A 19,811-nucleotide genomic window follows, 5' to 3' on the forward strand; every position below is an offset into this window, starting at 1 on the left:
TTTTTGCTGTGGAAGGAGCTCCGACAGTGCACTGTGAGTCACATTTCACTGTCAGGTCTTGCGAAGTGCAGATATTTATCATGTTACTTGCTGAGTTTGAGTTGCGCAACTGTGCAGAAAATGTTTAAAGTGATAATTTGATGTCTTTCTCTCTCTTTCTCTGTCTCTCTCTTTCTCTCTCTCCATTCTTCTCCCCTGATGGACCCTCAGCGATGGTTTTGCACTGGCGTGTGGAGCAGCGCATGGTGGTTTATGAGGAAAAGCTTTCAGAAAAGAATATCTCCGGAGACAATAGCAGCTAATAAGTGCCAAAGAGAGAGTTTTCAGAGCATATGTCTTGGAGACTTATTCCATTAAATACTAATGAAGCTTTTAGTCCATTTTAATTTATATAAATATATATTTCCCATCTCTGTCTCTCTGGCATTTCTTTAAAAAATGTGTCTCTTTTTGCTAACAAATTCCATCTACATTCTGTGTGCTGTCAGTCCTGATATTAAACTAATCATTAAAAGAAAATGGAAGCACACAGAAAAGAAAGTGTTGGATTGCAATGCTATTCAGAACGAAGACAAAATTACCAGGAACAATGAATGATTAAATATTTAGACTGGACAGATCTTGATATCTGTGTTATTTATTGAGCTACACATTCAGAAATAGTATGTAATGCATGTGTAATAAATGTGTAATGCATGTGTAATGATACATGTCGGTTGTAGAGGTTCTTAAAGGTGTTCAGCTTACAATTGAATACTTTTTATGACACCACAACTTCTGTGAAACATGTGACGTGTAACATTGTTGATTGTCTCCATTAAGACAACAGCAGTGCTCATCACTGAAGATGGTGCATGTCACTCCCTGACAGTCTGGCACAACTACACAGCAAGTTTCATTCCTGCTGGTTGAGTCCTTTTGGCTGAAACTCCTTTTTTTTTTAAAGATGATTGTGTAAGCTGTGCTTTTGCTCTTGAGTGAAATGCACTTATGCACTTTCACACTTAGTGGCTTACATAACATGGATTTAGATGAAGTGTTTTGTCAAGCTAATCTGGTTATGATACTGAAAGAGGAGATAAATAAATAAATTAAAGCAAACTGCAGCAAAGCTAATATCAGAAATATGCTGCAGTAGAGGGAATGTGTGTGGAATTTGGTAGCATTAAAAGACAGATAGATGGATAGAAAAAGATTGGTATATACAATCATCTTTTCACTATATGTACAATATATATACAGTACCATATTTTTCGCACTATAAGTGCACCGGATTATAAGGTACACTATTAATAAACGTCTATTTTTTTGTCTATTTTCATACATAAGATGCACCTGACTATAAGGCTTGTTATGTAACACTAGTAAGGAACAGGGGTCTCGCCATGTGTCCTTTCCGATTGCCACTGGGTGGTGAGACCTGTAAAGCTAAGTTAAGTAAACAAAACTGTTGTTCTTCAAAAAATATATATTTTCTTTCAGTCAAACGAGCCAAACGAGCGCTGGATGTTAATCTAATACAGATTTCTCTCCTGAAAACTATTCATTTAGGTAAGTAAAATGTTCTGTTTATGTACAGTAAGCTTAGATTTCCAGATTTCCACTAAAGCTGGGATGCAGCAGCATTAGCATTAGCAGCTAACCGCTAGAGGAAGCCGTGGTTAGCGGCTAATGCCGCACGACAGTGCTACACTGAGGAACTCTGATATTAGCTAGCGATTCGTCCCACGTAGCTTGTTTTAACACGGTAAACACGCAGACTACAGTCCAATATACCTGTGTCTGAATGGAGGAAGAGCTAGCACTTAGCGTGGTTAGCGGGTAATGCTAATGCGACTGTAAAATGCTGTACTTTAGCAGAGTGACTTTACTGCTCCTTACATCCTAACTGTTTAAATTTATAAATAAGACACACTGGATTATGAGGCGCACTGATGGTTTTTGGGATAATTAAAGGATTTTAAGTAAAAATACAGAAATTCTGATTGCTCTCTCTCTCTCTGTCTGTCTCTAGCTGTCTGTTTGTCTCTCTCTGCCTCTGTCTCTTTCTCTTCCTTCTATTCTCTCTCTCTCTTATTCTGTTCTTTTTTTCTTATTTTTCCTTGTTTTTATCAACTGGTTGTAGTCGCAGTTTTTATGTCTCTCTCTCTCTCTCTGTCTCTCCTTTCTCTTTGTTTGTCTCTCTCTCTCTGTCTTTCTCTCCTTTCTCTTTGTTTCTCTTTCTCTCTCTCTCTGTCTGTCTCTCCTTTCTCTTTGTTTCTCTCTCTGTCTCTCTGTCTCTCTCTCTCTGTCTTTCTCTCTCTTTTTCTCACTTTCTCTCTTCTCTCCCTCTATGTATTTCTCTCTGTCTCTCTCTTCCTGTCTCTCTCTCTTTCTGTTTTTATTTCTTTATATATATATATATATATATATATATATATATATATATATATATATATATATATATATATAGAGCTGTTGTAGTCGCTGTTTTTTTAAAAGGGTTTATTAAAGGCGTTTAAAAACCAAGTCTCACTTTCTCTTCCTCTCTCTGTTTCTCTCTCTCTCTCTCTCTCTCTCTCTCTCTCTCTATATATATATATATATATATATATATATATATATATATATATATATATATATACATTGCTGCACTGCAGTTAGTATTTCCTTTAAAAATGAAATGAAATGAAAATGCTGTCTACATTTCCTCTACTGCAGCATATTCCTGATATTAGCTTTGCTGCAGTTTGCTTTCATTTATTTATTTATCTCCCCTTTCAGTATCATAACCAGATTAGCTCAACAAAACACCTCGTCGAAATCCATGTTACATAATCCACTAAGTCCACAACTACATTTCACTCAAGAGCAAAAGCGCAGCTTATAGCAGCGCGTGGAATATTCCGGCGCGCTGCTCGCCCTGAATATTGAGTGCTTATGAAATTATAACTGCGCATGAAGCCAGGCCACCACTGTCTGTCACCTGATTCTCCACTCCAAGGAACTGATTCACCCTCCAGCTCCGCAACTGCCACATTCTGTCTGCTGATGCACGATTACGCTCTCACTCATGTGTGCGCTGGACGTGACTAGCTGCCAAGGCGTCGGGGCACAACTGGTGTCCAGATTTCCACTGCAGCAGCAAACACCTCTGTATTCTTTCTGAAACAGTGCGTGTGTGTGTGTGTGATTTAATTTAATTACTCTATGTATTTTTGTATAGGTTATATATGGTGCATGTTTAAGTACCACCACTCTCTTTAGATGCTTTAGAAGGTTTGTTTTACTGTATGTGTAATGTACCATTGTAATGAAGCTCCATTTAACTCCGCAAGGTTATGACAGTCAGTCATTATGCTCTCTACTATATCATCAGTTATCAGGAATAAAGAGATAATTAACCCTCTGAGGTCGACGGAAGCACCGGTGCATGAAATTATATGTTTCTTGATTTCTCTATTAATATCTGTGTGATAGTTCAGTGCAGAAATACGGTTTAAACATGATCAGGATCTGTAAAGTCTGTTCTTTCATATGCATCCTGATGTGAGATTAGTCGTGATTCATGTGGGTAGTTATGAGGCTATGGAAAAAGGTGGAGATTTCCAATGCAATTAATTTTGTACTAAAAGTTTTATGCAAAAAATAAAATAAAATAATAATACGCATTCAAAATTGTACAAATCAAAAGGAAAATTGTATTTTGCACATTCAAAAGAGAAAAAATATATAGCATATAAAAGTAACAGACCACTTCAGTTTCTGAATCAGTTTCTCTGATTTTGCAATGTATAGGTATATGTTTGAGTAAAATGAACATTACTGTTTTATTCTATAAACTACAGACAACATTTCTCCCAAATTCCAAATAAAAATTTTGTCATTTACAGCACTTATTTGCAGAACATTTGAAATGGCTGAAATAACTAAACAGATGCAGAGCTTTCAGACCTAACACATCACTGGATGTAGTTCCTGTCTCCCACATCTCCACCAATTTGGCCTCCAGCCACCTAAAGTTTCAAATGTACCAGTTTGTTAACTGTCCTGGCTGGACTTCTTGGTCAGGAACTTGTTGGAAATCAGTACCGAAGTGAATGTACAGACATGCAGGTCTTCAGCACAAACGTTTCTCGCATTACAACATGTATCTTCACTTACTGTCAAGTGAAAGTGAATTAATACAGGAAGAGGGCAAAATCATGCACCTAATAATTGAGGTTATAAATACAATAGAGGCCCAGCTTATTCTCTTTTACTGTCTTACACTTTTATGTTGCTTTGGCAAATTCCAAATAAAAATATTGTTATTTAGAGCACTTATTTGCAGAAAATTTGAAATGGCTGAAATAACTAAACAGATGCAGAGCTTTCAGATCCTCAAATAATGCCAAGACAACAAGTTCATATTCATAAAGTTTTAAGAGTTCAGAAATCAATATTTGGTGGAATAACTGGTTTTTAATCACAGTTTTCATGCATCTTGGCATGTTCTCCTCCACCAGACTTACACACTGATTTTGGATAACTTTATGCCACTCCTTGTGCAAACATTGAAACAGTTCAGCTTGGTTTGATGGCTTGTGATCACCCATCTTCCTCTTGGTTGGTTTCAATTTGGTAACATTCAAGAAATCATTTTAAGTTTCTTGTTCTCTTGTTTTGTTTTCAGCTGTATATATTTTTTAAACATACTTGGTTACTTTATTATTCTTTGCAGTTATTTGGAAATGATTTCAGATTTTGTCAGTCTGTGCTTTTATTTTTGTGTTTTTGTGAATTTTCTGTGGATTTTTGTTGGATTTTTCTGATAAAGATTTTGCTTTTGGAATCTCTAGTTTGCTTCAGCTTCACTTTTTTGCTTCTTTGTTTTGGCACACTTTTCCAGGGGTGGAGCTTAAAAAAGGTGTTCCCCTTGAATCTCCATTGGTCAGCTGGTTTTGGCCTGTTGGTACCCTAAAACCTTCGTCTGAGACCTGCCACGCCCACCCCGCACCCACCCTGGTTTTTCCAAACATGGCAGAGCAAATGGGTTTTAGTGCACAGCAGCAGATACTTTTCCAATTACATTTTCATGCAAACATTATGTTTAATGTTAGATTTTTTTCTCTAAGTAAGCATTTCACTTAAAAAGCTCATGTTAGTGAGTTAATGAGTTAAGCATGCTTAATAGTCATGCTTAAAGCATGCAAGTCACCTAGTCAGTGAGCTATTTGGGGGTCAGGTTAAGGGTTACATTTAATGTTTAGACTAGGGTTAGGGTTAGGTTTTAGGATTGATTTATGGTTAAGGACTAAGGTTAGGTTATGGTTGATATTTGGTTTAGGGCTGGGTTTCGAGGTTGATTCATGGTTAGGGTTGGGGTTAAGAATGACTTTTTAGGGTTTATTCATGGTGAAGGTTTGGATAAGGAATATGTTTTACAGTTGATTAATAGTTAGGGTTAAGTGTAGGGTTAGGGTTAAGTATAGAGGTCTGTTGGTTCTGTAAAGAGATATTTATATTCAACTAAAAATTCATTTACGATTAATAGCATGCAATTGATTGTTAGTTGAGCATCTATGAGACCTTGATAATGAACCTTCCACATAAAGTGATCCAAAAGTTATTTTTAAAACTTCTTCTAAAGCCGACCCTGGATCTGGATCCTGCTTTTGGGAACCAAACTGAAAGAGCCCTTGGAGCACTGAATTATATTTAAAAATGATGTGCTTAAATCTAATAAATTTGCTTCAAGTTGTCCATAAACAAAGCACTCGTGATCTTAATGTAATGCTTTTAAATTGGATTTAAACTACTGTAGGTTAAGTACAATTTAAATGTACATGTGCCAATTAATTGCTTCAAAATTCTACATTTAATATGTTCTGTATTAATTTAACTAGTGCAACATTTTGAACAGCTACTAATGCACTGCCAGTTGGGTATTGGATATTGTTAGGATATGGCTGTCTTCTGGTGTATTTACTATTTCAGCTAAATGTTAGATTATAACGGAAATATTGCAGATCAGATCATAACCAGCCAAAGCAACATAAAAGTGTAAGACAGTAAAAAATAATAGGCTGGGCCTCTACTGTATGTGTAACCTCAATTATTAGGTGCATGATTTTGCCCTCTTCCTGTATTTATTCACTTTCACTTGACAGTAAGTGAAGAAACGTTTGTACTGAAGACCTGCATGTCTGTACATTCACTTCAGTACTGATTTCCAACAAGTTCCTGACCAAGAAGTCCAGCCAGGACAGTTAACAAACTGGTACATTTGAAACTTTAGGTGGCTGGAGGCCAAATTGGTGGAGATGTGGGAGACAGGAACTACATCCAGTGATGTGTTAGGAGGAGATAAGTGGTCAAAATCATGACAGCTCAGTCCAAACACAGGGAATGTCTGCAGAGGAACATGGGCTTCAGGTTGTAGCTCGCTGACAGGCACTTAACAGACAGTTAACCAGTATGGCTGTTTAAAAAAAGAAGAAGCCATGAAGAAACCCAGAATAAAAACTACCACACAACTCAATTTGCACCTCCTTGACCCAGTTTGAGGAAGCCGACCTCATCAGCTCGGCTCTGCAGGTGTTCGTTTATGCAACGGGTGTGAAGAAAAAGGGGAAAAAAAAGGAATAATAATGCTGTTGTTGCAAATCTTGAAGTAATGAGATCAAGACCTGGACCTTACAACAGTAGAAACAGTAGAAAAATCTACATTTTCATAATGTTCTCGCTGTTGCTTGTGCTTTGGTTGGGTGTATCGGTGGTGAAAGCCAAGGAAAAGAAGACCGTATACTCTCAGCTGTCCAGCCGGACTGTTCTTCTTGAAGAATGGTCCAATTTCCTGCTCGAAATTGCTCACAAAAAGAGATATAACAGCATCTTCAGATGGACTGAAGGTGCTATAAAGACGAAACTCATCCCAGGTTCATAGCAGGGAGGCTAAATCAAGTGCCAAAATTCATACAGTGCAAAGGCATGCTTAAAATATCATCTCAGGATAATATTACTAATACAGTATTACCTACAGAGAGCCCATTTTAAAAATATATTAATACCAACACCTTTTCAGAAGTGTTATTCATCTGATTCATAGAAGACACATTGGAATTGGACAGAACTGACACTGGAAATCACATTTTCATACACTGCATTGCTGCATTCTTTAGTTGCCGTGGGCAACGGAAAAAGTCATAGGTTACAATATTAGATGAAATGTTGCATGTAGGTTTAATATTGTAGGCAAATTGGTCAATGACGAGCTAGCTAGCTAGATGTTTAGCTTTTTACAAAGAGGCAGACACTGTGGACGAGGACTGACTGAGACTGTGTGAGTTAAATTCAGTCATTTCTTTTCGTGTCTTCACACTGAAGACAGTAATATTTACAATCAAAAGTCTCCAAAAACACCACAAAAACTTGCTAGATTTGTCACTAGTCACTTTTTTTTACACAAAAAGTTGCTAGAGGGTCTGAAAAGTCGCTAAATATAGCGACAAAGTCGCTGAGTTGGCAACACTGCTTGGAACTGGGTGTTACAAGAGGACAGTGACGACCCACAAAACACATTTTAAATTGAACTACAGACTACATAAGCCAAGCTCATTTTAAAGTCCTGACTTAATACTGTATTGACTGTGCATGAAGGTTGGGTGTTTGCCAGGATGTTCCACCAGATCTTCTAAGAACATAAAGCCAATATCCTGCAAGAAGCTTTTGAATGGTTTAGAAAAGCATCCGTTCAAAGTCTGGCTTGCAAAGAGATATTTATCATTACTCATTTTTGTGGTTGGTTTAGGAGCTCACAGGGTGGCTCCTAGCATGCATTTGTCGATTTGGGATTACTTGGGGGGTGGGGGTGGGGGGGTATGTTGTTTATGGGGAGTTGTGTGCTGTATGTGGGTTTATAAGGGTTCAAGCTCTGAAAGGGCGTAGAACCCTATTGTTTTTCCTCGAATCTTTCTTCTTATTATTATTAGGGTTCAAGCACTGAAAGTGCATAGAACCCTATTGTTTTTCTTAGAATTTTTTCTTCTTCTTCTTCTTCTTTTTCTTCTTCTTATTATTAGGGGTCAAGTGTGTTGGGTTGGTGTTGGGTTGAAGGGTGGATAAGGTCTTCATTGGTGGATCGCCATTTTAAGACAAGCTCACTGCTTGTAGGCAGACGTTTCTGTCTTTCTCTGTTCGAATGAGAGACAGGTCCCTAACAAAACTACCTTGTGTTCTCAGCTTAATTACTCAGAAATTCCTTCATACATAAACATAATCCATGTATGGTTAGAAAGGGCAGAACTTGATGATGAAATCCCAGTGCGGTAAAGCATCTACAAGAAACCCATTGAGAAATAACCTAAAAAAGTGAGACCTCCTTCCCCAACCAATATTATTTACCTTTAGTGCTTCAAACATATTTATATGATGTTTCAAACCAAATAATATCAGTAAATGACTCAAAAGTGTCCACAGAAAAAGTGTGAAACTACCTGCTTTACTCAAACTAAAGCTAGGTATGGTGTGCACATTACTTTATATAGTTTTTATTGTACTTGCACATTTTTTGTATATTTTTGTATATAGTTTTCAAAAATATAACTCTTGTATTATATCTTATGATTGGGTATTCACATATTCACATTCTCCTTTTAGAACTATATTTGTTACAGATGCATATTTATATTATATTTCTATGTCACATCACTCACTTTCATAATCAATGTCATTGCACATTGCACTTTGCTCTGTTAATTATTTAATTATTTAATGACCATTAGCAACATCTACTGCACTGGTCTGTTTACAGATATATCTTTACCTTGTATAGTAAGTAAATTATCTATCTATCTATCTATCTATCTATCTATCTATCTATCTATCTATCTATCTATCTATCTATCTATCTATCTATCTACCTATCTATCTATCTATCTATCTATCTATCTATAATATTTATTGTTATTGTAAGTAGCTGAAAATATATATCTTGTATAGTAAATCAGTTTTGGTATTAGTTGGAATATTGTCCATATTGGTCCTGATTAAAATACTGAAAGGCATAGGCTGCTCTGAGTGTCAGGTTTTTAATAATCTACATGTATCCTAGAGGTGTGATTATCAAGAAAAATAACTTTGTCTGATGCTCTTCATGTATTTTGTCAAAGTAATAATTAATAAGCCATGTACTTAAATATGTCGTCACTATTCTTATGCTTTCAACTCATAAACACTCTAATCTAACTGTTTTTGAAAATATATCTTAGGTGTGAATATATTTAAAGTCTATACATTCAAAAATAAGTAATTTTCTTTTTTAAGGTTTGGTAAATTTTTTACCAAAACTTGGCCAGTTCCAGGAAAATATACCAATTCTGCTTCCTTTTACATTTTGTTGATTATATTTTGAGCAGTCGTATGGATTCTGGAGTAAAAGAGATCAGGGCATGCGGCTGCCTGATATAATTACTGTGTTATAAGACCTGAAAGAGGAACTGACAAAAACAGAGAAACACCAAAACAGCCTAGGGTTCAAAGGGTTGACAAAATATATAAAATTGCTCTAAATTTTAGCAATCATTATCAATCAGATCACCAAGGATGCATGTTAAACACAGGTGTGAATGGAGACTTTCAATATCTGCCCTCAGCTTCTACCAGAACAGTAGCATTTTTTTCTATTGACCTGCCTAAAACAATGACCACAAAACTCTTTAACAGTAAGGTTAAAACAAGTTGAAGCAAATTCACAAACAGTCCTTATCCAGGCAGAAAAGCTGCTGCCTGCTGACGGCAGAATCAGCACCCATTGCCCTGGACGCTACACTCTTCCCCACACAACCTGCACCTTTTGCCCTTTGTGCGCTAGTCTTCCTTCAGGGCTTGTCACTTGCCATCTCTGCTTTCATGGCTTTCTGCACTTGAGTGTCATGTGAAAAATGGTGTTTGTATGGTATTTGGTCAGAGTTTTGCTGTTCTGCGCTTTAATACACTGCCCCTTACACTTCCCATCAAAAACGTGGCCATGCATACCGTATTTTTTTTAGATTATAACTTAAATTTCCCAAAAATCGTCAGTGTGCCTTTTATGTATGCTTTTACCAGTCAGGTTGTAAGGAGCAGTAAAGCCACTCCGCTGAAGTACAGAGTTACACAGGAGTTTAAGTTTAGTTGTCCAGCAGTATTAGCATTACAGCTAAGCACTAGCTTTTTGGCCATTCAGAGGTGAGTATTATCAGCCTGTAGCCTGCTTCTAACCCCAGCTAACACTGCTGGAGCAGTATTAACATTGCCCGCTAAGCACTAGCCATTCAGCCACTCAGAAGTGAGTATTATCAGCCTGTAGCCTGCTTCTTCCAGCCTTAGTGGAAATCTGGAAATCTAAGCTAACAGTAAATAAACGGAACATGGCAACACCCCTGTTCCTAACAAATACCACTTAAAAGGCACCTTATAATCTGGTGCACCTTATATTTCAAATATATACACAAACACAGTCAAATCAGAACATTTTGTCCATCTCAAATCATCTTTTTCAGGTCCACTGATAAAATTAGAGCACCTTGTAGTTCTAGAACTGTCTCTCCAAACTATCACTGATTGGTGGAAACTTCACACTAGACCTCAAGCAGCTTGAACTGTGTGTCTCTCCACTCTTCCTCCAGACTCTGATCCCTTGATTTTTCAAAATGAAATGTAAAATTTACTGATGATCAGTGATGGTTTGAAGAGACATGTCATTTGCTGGTGTTGGTCCACTGTGTTTTATTATCAAGTCTAAAGTCAGTGCAGTTTTGTTTTCCCACAAAATCTTACAGCACTTCATGCTTCCCTCTGCTGAGGACAACTTTTATGGAAATGCAGATTTCATTTTCCAGCAGGAATTGGCACACTGCCCACACTGCCAAAAGTACCAATTGGTCTTATATAATATTATAATTTTCTGAGACACTGATTTTTTTCAGAGTTTTCATTGGCTTGACATAATGCCATAATCATCAACAATAAAATTAAACAAAATTAATGCTTAAAATAGATCACTCTTGTAATACATCTATATGATATATGATACATTTTGAAGTAAATTACTGAAATACTGAAATATATCTATCTATCTTCCTTGTAAATGTAAAGTCAGAGACAGAAGCTTAACTGTTGCACAGTTTGTGTTGGTCAACCTTTAGTCAAGAATCAGTGGTCTTGGAACTTAAGACAATAAGACTTGTTGCCTGGATATTTCTGTGACTCTGTGGTCAGCAGTGACAATGAGCTGTGATTTACACACTTCTGTTATGTCAGTGTCTCTGTAGAGAATGATCCACCACCCAAATCATCACCTGCTCAATGGTGGTCCTATTGGTTCCTAACCTTTGTTTAATACATATATGTCCATATATGAAGTAATATGTCATATTCTGCTTTTCTCCAACACGATACTTATACGCATATATGTATATAAAACACTGTACCCATATCCATAGATACTGTATCCATATTTGGATCTCTATGGCATGTACAACTCAAACAGACCCAAGCACAAAAACTTTTTACTTCAGCTGAATAGCTGCAGAGATCCAGATGTGTAAATGAAATGATGTTGGGTTTGCTGGACTATTCTTAGAAAGAGCCAGTGGCTAGTCCAGCCTGGCCTAATTGCTGGCCAGCTGTCCAGAACGATTCGACTATTCACTCATCAAGCTCACTCAAAGCAAATGGCATGCCAAACTACACCAGCAGTCATTAGCGGCAAGTCACAGGTCATTGGAACTTTCTTGACAAGAGGAGTTTCAGGGTCTTTTCAGGTAAACCTGCTAAATCTGTAATAATGGAGATGAAGTGCTGCCACTTGTCTGGATTCAAGGTTAGGCACTGCAGTGTTTTAAAGTGGAGGTTTTTAAAGTGGAAGTTTTAAATTGGACGTAAAGCAGCAACATGTTTTTCTCCTTGAAAACCATAATTGTGCACTATTATGCACTATATAATCTCATACAATTTAGCCAATTAAATGTGTACAACTACAAGTGTAACATTTACACAAATATATTTTATATATATTTTACAATTTATACTACAGCTTATGCCCACTGGTGGTTTTGTTTTGCACACACACTAACTGTCTGCCATGCATTCAAAGAAAAGTTGAGAAAACAAATTACTCCTCCTGCATTCATGCTACTTTACTCTGTTATGAAACTTTTACAAAGTAGTGAACAGGTTTGGTTAAATATATGTTCAAGTTGAGGTATAGATACATTTTATGTGTAAGTAAATTATGTCAAGTTTAGGTTTAAGATAGGGATTAGTTTAAGATTAGGCTAAATTTTAGGTTAAATTTATGTTTGGTTTGATGTATTGATGAACTGGTGTTAGGAAGAAGTAGTTAAGGAAAGTTAGGGTAAAGTAGGTTAAAGTTAGGTTTAGGCTAAGGTTTATTTTAAGTTGTAGGTTAAATATATGTTTAGGTAAAATACAGGAAATATTTAAGTTAGGGTGAAGTAGGTTAAGTTTAGGATTAGGCTAAGGTTTAGATAAAATTTAGGTTAAGCTGTAGGTTAAGTACATATTTAGGTTTAGATATAGGATTTATATCTAACATTTTAAGTTAGGGTGAAGTAATTAAAGTTAGCTTTAGGCTAAGGTTTAGGTTAAGTTTAGATTAAATTTAAGTTTAGATTGATGTAGGTAAATTTTTGGTCAGGGTGAAGTAGATTAAATATAGGCTTAGGCTTAGCTTTATGTTAAATTGTAGGTTAAATTTATGTTTAGGTTAAAATATAGGAACATTGAAGTTAGGGTGAAGTAGGTTAGTTTTAGGTTTAGGTTAAGTTTTAGGTTAAGTTGTAGGTAAAATGCATGTTTAAATTCAGATATAGGTCAATTTTAAGTAACGGGGAAGTAGATTAAGCTCAGGTTTAGGCTACATTTTGGGCTAAGTTAGCTTATGTCGTAGGATATATTTATGTTTAGGTTAAGGTATAGATACAATTTAAGTTAAGTGAAAGTAGTTTAAGTTTAGCTTTAGCCTAAGGTTAAGTTTAGGTTAGGGTGTAGGTAGATTTTAGGTTTAAGTGGAATAGATTTAGTTTAGGTTTTGGCTGAGGTTTAGATTAACTTGTAGGTTAGATTTAAGTTAATGTTGTGGTGTAGGTTCAGGTCATAATATTACTCTGGTTACTTTGTAACATTTACTGTTGAAGTTGTTTTATTTCAGCTTGTCTGGGTTGCATCAGGGTTGCATTGCACTAATCCTTAATTTATATTTTAGCTGAATGTATGCAAATCCATGTTGAGAAATGGCTGGTCAGTAAAAGTAGTTATCAGTGTGAATCAAAGCAGTAGACGAAGAAATAGGGATAATTATAATATAATACGTTTTTTTTTTATTAAATACTTGTATTACAGGCATTTATGAACATGTATTTATGCTGGTGGTTGCAGAAAAAAAAATCTGCCAAACCAAATATATTTTCTGATGTCATGCAAAAACTTTGTTCTCCATTTTAATGATAGTATTACAGTTACTCTTAATGCTGTATCAATGTTTTGGTTAATGGACCAATGGAAATGCTTCAAAATGACCTGGAATAAATATAGAAAAATGAAATAAATATACATAATCTTTTATTCCTGAAAAAAAAAATAAGCTCAAGCACTTTCACTAGACTATTTACATTGGCTCATACTGAGCGTTTAGTGTTTATATTGGCCAGAAAATTAATTTCCTACTCAAGTATTTACTGGATTACAATGGCTCTAGTGTTTACAATGGCCAGCAAAATCTTTTACTGACCAATATTCATTAATACGCAAGTATTTACAATGCTAATTTACCCTGAATTACAATGGGCCAAGTGTTTACAATGGCCCACAAACCCATCACTGCGATGTGCAGGAATACTGTATATTACACAGCTCTACTGGTAACACCTACTGGTCCAAAAGCCCATTAAATCAATGGTCCCTATCCCTGGAGTCCTTGACTACCTCCACCTTGAACATTATAGTGTTTTTCTGCTCCATCACACCCACTTTATCTCATGCCTTGTTAATTAGCCAATTAATTGATTAATGTTTCCAGGCTTTCCTGGACAGGTTCTACCCCATCCACCCTCCAGCCCATCTTAGCTGTGCCCGGAATCACTCCAACTTAGAAAAACAGTCTAATAAGGATTGATTTCATAGTTTATTAGCCGTGATGAAGTGTTCCAATTCCAAACAAATCATGTATTGGTGGATTCATAGTTGTAAATAAGCGAAATGAGTGTTTAACAACACTGTAAAAAAAATCCTATTTTTACAGAGAATAACTCTAAATGTTTACACTATTTATCCCTTTTCTTTTACAGTCTAATTCTGTCAAATTACAGACATTTTCTGTTAATTACAAGCCCCTGTTCTAATTTTACATATTATGACATTAATGAGAGATTACGGTTAAAACTCTTATTTTTAGGGCTATATTGCTATATTATTTTTATGGTATTTTTCCATGTTCTTAAGTTATATAGATATGTATGTAAAATTACTTATTATTATATGTAATTATATGTGTGTGTTATTATTTAAAGGTTTATTTCTTTCCCAAAATCTCAGTGTTTTTCTTCATAATTGTAAGGTTTATTTATTTATTTATTTATTTTTTATTCATTGTTAAAAAAAATACAGAAAATAACCATAGAAATAAAACGTTTTTTTCTTTCTTTTATGTAAAAGAAAATATACCTAAAAAAAAAAACTGTCTGTGGGGCGTGGCTATGTTAATTAGATGTTCAGTTTAGAGGGCTCACCATGATGTAGTTTCATAACAGTTTTATCCACCTGGCTGGGTTTTAGACTGTGCTAACATAAGTGGTTTCACTCTCTGAGCACTTTTTATTGCTTTAAATGAGCAGAGAGCCTGTTAATAAAGAAATTCTGAAAAGATCATACAGTTTGTCACTGAATGTCACTGAATGAGTCAATTACACATTAATTTGTGAATCATAAAGCTCACAACCTGAAAGACAATAAAGTTAGTTTAAAAAAGGTAAAATAACAGTTTTTCCCTGCAGAACATTGATTGAAATCACTTTATTGAAGAAATTGAATTGTAAATATGCTCTGAAAAACTGTAAAATAACAGTTTTTTCCCTGCAGAACGTTGATCAAAATCACTTTATTGAAGAAATTTAATTGTAAATATGCTCTGAAAAACTGTAAAATACTGGTGTATGTATGTGAAACCTTTAATGAAAATGCATGTGAATCTACTGGTTTTGCACTTCATATGAATGAAAGTATTTTACTTTAATTTTAGGGTTTTTGTTTGGCAGCCCCTGCTGCCAGTAATTTGACCATTTTTTTACGGTTTTATTTTTTACAGTGAATTCAGAAATATTGTCTACCCTTACTTGTTTAGATCTTCTTCAGAAATCATTATTTTACATTGTGTCTTTTTCATTGGTTGTGTATTATGCACATACAGTGAAGCCCAAAATTATTCATACCCCTGGCAAATTTTGACTTTTACTGAACCAGCAATTTTATTTTTGACTGAAAACAACACAGGCATCTCCCAGGAGATATTACTATGATGTACAAGAGGCAACATTGTGGAAAAAAATATTTCTCAGCTTTTATTCACATTTGAACAAAAAGTGTCATGTCCAAAATTATGTCACAGTCTAGTCCAAGCTATATTAAAGCCTCCTAAATAACCTGATTTATTGGGAACAGCTGTTTTAATCAACTCAACAGGTGAAAAACACCAGCTCTCTGCAGTTGGTTTGTGGACAGTCATGGCTAAGACCAAGGAGCTCACTAAGGACCCGCGACTGTGCATTGTGGCCGCTTACAAGTCAGGAAAGGGCTATAAGGTCATATCTAAATGTTTTCATTCCAGTGGCTACAGTGCAAAGTATTATTAAAAAATACAAAAAGTTCTGCACTGTGGAAAAATCTCAGAAGACGTGGTCGGAAGCTAAAAGTGACACCTGTGCTGGCCAGGAGGATAGTGAGAGAGGTGAAAAAAAATCCAAGGATCACCACCAAGGCCATTCTGGTGAATCTGGGCTCCGCAGGTGGCAACATCTCAAGGCAGACAGTCCAACGGACACTGCACACTGCTGGGTTCCACAGACGCAGACCAAGGAGGACGCCACTTCTCCAGAAAAGGCACACAAAAGCCCGCTTGACCTTTGCTCATCTGGACAAAGAAGAAGATTTCTGGTCTTCTTTTTTATGGTCAGATGAAACAAAAATTGAATTGTTTGGCCATAATGATGTGTCCTTCGTTTGGCGTAAAAAAAGGAGAAGCCTTCAACCCTAAGAACACCATCACCACTGTCAAACATGGTGGTGGGAACCTAATGTTTTGGGGGTGTTTTTCAGCCAATGGACCAGGAAACTTGATCGCAGTAAATGGCACCATGAAAAAAGAGCAATACATCAAGATTCTCAACAACAACATCAGGCAGTCTGCAGAGAAACTTGGCCTTGGGAACCAGTGGACATTTCAGCATGACAACGACCCAAAACACACAGCAAAAGTGGTGAAGAAATGGTTAGTGGACAAAAACATTAATGTTTTGCAGTGGCCCAGCCAGAGTCCTGACTTGAATCCAATTGAGAATCTGTGGAGGGAGCTAAAGATCAGGGTGATGGCAAGAAGACCCTCCAACCTCAAAGAGTTGGAGCTCATCGTTAAAGATGAATGGGCAAAAATACCAGTGGAGACATGCAAAAATCAGCAATTACAGGAAGCATTTGATTGCTGTAATAGCCAATAAAGGCTTTTCTATTAATTATTGAGAAGGGTATGAATAATTTTGGACATGCCACTTTTTGTTCAAATGTGAATAAAAGCTGAGAAATATTTTTTTCCACAATGTTGTACATCATCGTAATATCTCCTGGGAGATGCCTGTGTCGTTTCCGGTCAAAAATAAAATTGCTGGTTAAGTAAAAGTCACTTTAAGTCAAAATTTGCCAGGGGTATGAATAATTTTGGGCTCCACTGTATTATAGTACATAAACCACTGTAATATGCAGCAATCAAGCATATCTTTGTTTCTGTTTCTCTGCATTCTTTATCATTATCCTCCTTTCACCATGTTCTTTAATGCTCAGAACCCCATAGAAGAGACCACCACAGACCATTAGCTATACAGTGGTGTGAAATAGACCAATTTGTTATTTTTGGTCAGCAGTGTTTTTGCCTTGGAACTCTTCCACAGAGACCATTTTCACCCAGTCTCTTTCTTATTATTGAATCATTAACACTGACTTTAACTGAGGTAAATGTGACCTCCTGGATGAGTAGTCCATGCCCTTTTGGGTCATTTTGATCGGCCAGTCACTGCTGGGAAGGTTCACCAGTGTTTTTCAGTGTTGTTTAAGTTGGGGCATAATGTGTTGATTTTTTCAGATATTTTATTTGCTTCATGTTGTCAGACAGGTTCTATTTAAGTGATTTCTTTATTCTACAGGTCTGGCAGTAATCAGGCCTGGTTATGTTTAGTAGTGAAATTGAACTCAGCTTTTCAATAAGTGTGATTAATCACAGTTCATTTATGGGGATAAAACACTTTTTCACACAGGGCTAGAACTTACTTGGATATATATATATTTTTTCATTCAAATGTGCTTTTTATATTTACTCAGGTTATCTTTTTAAGTATGACAAACCTGCAAATCTATAAGGGGCACATATCTTTAATGCCACTGTATAACACAATGGAAGAACATCCACAGATAGAAGTTGGGCAGTACTTTGTTTATGACTCATTAAAAGAGACACAAATAGATAGAAGTGCTAATAAAGTGAATAATAGGTCTAAATTTGCTATGGTTGCTATGCATTGAATCTATCTTGGACGCTGAAGTGTGTAATCCAACTTGAGGGGCTTTCCACTTTAAATTTCCTAATTGAAACCTCTTGAAAAAATCTGATATCCAAGTACAAATGAAACCATTTATTTGGTTCTTGTCAGAGTGAATCAGATTACTGCACTTGCACATTTTCATGCTAAAACAATATTCTACAATATCCCTTATCCTTTTTTGTGGTATTACACAATGGAGCAAAACCAGCAGATGACATGTCTCTCCAAACCATCACTGATCATCAGTAAATTTAGCATTTTATTTGGAAATCAAGAGACCAGAGTCTGGAGGAAGAGTGGAGAGACACACAGTTCAAGCTGCTTGAAGTCTAGCATTAAGTTTCCACAATCAGTGATGATTTGGAGAGATATGTCATCTGCTGGTGTTGATCCACTGTGTTTTATTATTTTTATCAAGTCTAAAGTCAGTGCAGTGTTTTCCCAGAAAATTTTACAGCACTTCATGCTTCCCTCTGCTGACAACATTTATAGAGATGTGGATTTCATTTTCCAGCAGGACTTCGCACACTGCCAAAAGTACCAATTTTGTCTTATATAATTTTTATTCTAATTCTAATTTCGGAGATACTGACTTTTGGGTTTTCATTAGCTGTACGCCATAATCATCAACAATAAAATAAATAAACACCTAAAATAGATTTTCATTTGTGTGAACATGCATCTGTACGTGAATTAGACTTATTGTTTACTCAACATTATAATTGATTAGCCTAGAACAGCCAACCCACCAAAACATGGCTTTCCAGAACATGATTCTAAGCTGCATTAAGCCACTCTTGAGCTGTTATATCCGAAACTTAGCATTGCCAACTGCGACAACAAAAGGGAGCCATTTTGTTCCATTATTGCGAGTTCTACGTTATGATTGGTGCACATCAAGAGAAGAATGATGATACTGGTATGGGCTTCTCTTTCATGGTTAATGTGGCGTAAATGTGGCATCTCTTGAATTGCAGCTTGATGAATTGAAGCCCCTTCCTTTTCATACAGTACATTGCAGATGGGTAGGAAGTCAATGGGTGAGAGAAAAGTGTGAGGAAAAAAGAAAGAGAGAGAGAGAGAGGAAGTGAAAGAGAGAGAGAGAGAGAGAGACATACAATGAGATAGCCCATAATTGGCGATTCCAGTCAGGTCTCAGGGGAGCTACTTTCGTCCTAGAAATGAAAGAGTAAAACCAGGCTCGAAGCCCAGTACAAAATACCCAACACTCCACCAAATCCCCTCATCCCCGACCCCTCCCCCAGCCTGTACTGTCGCTCTGCCTTTCTCTCAGCCTGAATATTCATGCCTCGCTGAGTGTGTAATTCACATTTGCGTGGCTTTTCTTTGATAATGGCGTCAAGTTTTTCAAAGTGGCGCATTCATATTCAAATATTATGCCATGCCACATAAAACCTCAAAGGAGAACCATATTTTTTTTCCCTTCTTCCCTTCATTTCTTCACATCTTTTCCCCCCCGAAGGCTCGTTTGTAAGACAAGGCAAGCCGATGCCCGACCCCATCGCCCTATCTCTCTCTCACCTTGCCGACGTACTGGTAGTTGTTCCCCATGTACTCCTCCGACAGGAAGAACTGCCTCCACATCCAGTCTCGCTTGGATCTGTGCAGCACCACTCTACCCTCGGGCTGCAGCGTTTGGCTGAGGGGGTGGAGGGCACCACCCCGGCTCCGCACCACCAGCATGACGGGCGAGCCCGAAGGGGGGAGGCCGAGCAGCGGGAACAGCCAGAGGAAGCGAATCATCATCAACATCATCATCATCAGTATCCAATTGATCCTCGGAACAGGCACAACTCCAGATGAATAATCTAACAAGGAAGGCAGCGTTGGACGAAGGCGAACGACCTAAACGCTTGAATCAGCAACTCTGGCATTGTAGACGCTCACTTTGATGTTCCGTTGATTCCCTGAGAAGAAATCAAAGAGAGAAAAAGAGGAGAAGAAAAAGAAAAGAGTTTCAATTTG

General features: G+C 36.7%; 1 protein-coding gene across 1 annotated transcript in view; it reads right to left on the reverse strand.

Moving 5' to 3' along the window:
• Positions 1 to 19,811, reverse strand: part of cdh10a (cadherin 10, type 2a (T2-cadherin)) — a 58,558-nt gene that overhangs the window by 25,001 nt on the left and 13,746 nt on the right. Inside the window, exon 2 of the mRNA XM_022679132.2 lies at positions 19,368 to 19,753. Within this exon, the coding sequence (XP_022534853.1) occupies positions 19,368 to 19,607 (240 nt within the window). The 5' untranslated portion in view covers positions 19,608 to 19,753. The remainder of the gene's footprint in view (positions 1 to 19,367; positions 19,754 to 19,811) is intronic.

This window comes from Astyanax mexicanus, chromosome 4, assembly GCF_023375975.1.
Source record: "Astyanax mexicanus isolate ESR-SI-001 chromosome 4, AstMex3_surface, whole genome shotgun sequence".
In the NCBI taxonomy this organism is placed as follows: domain Eukaryota; kingdom Metazoa; phylum Chordata; class Actinopteri; order Characiformes; family Acestrorhamphidae; genus Astyanax; species Astyanax mexicanus.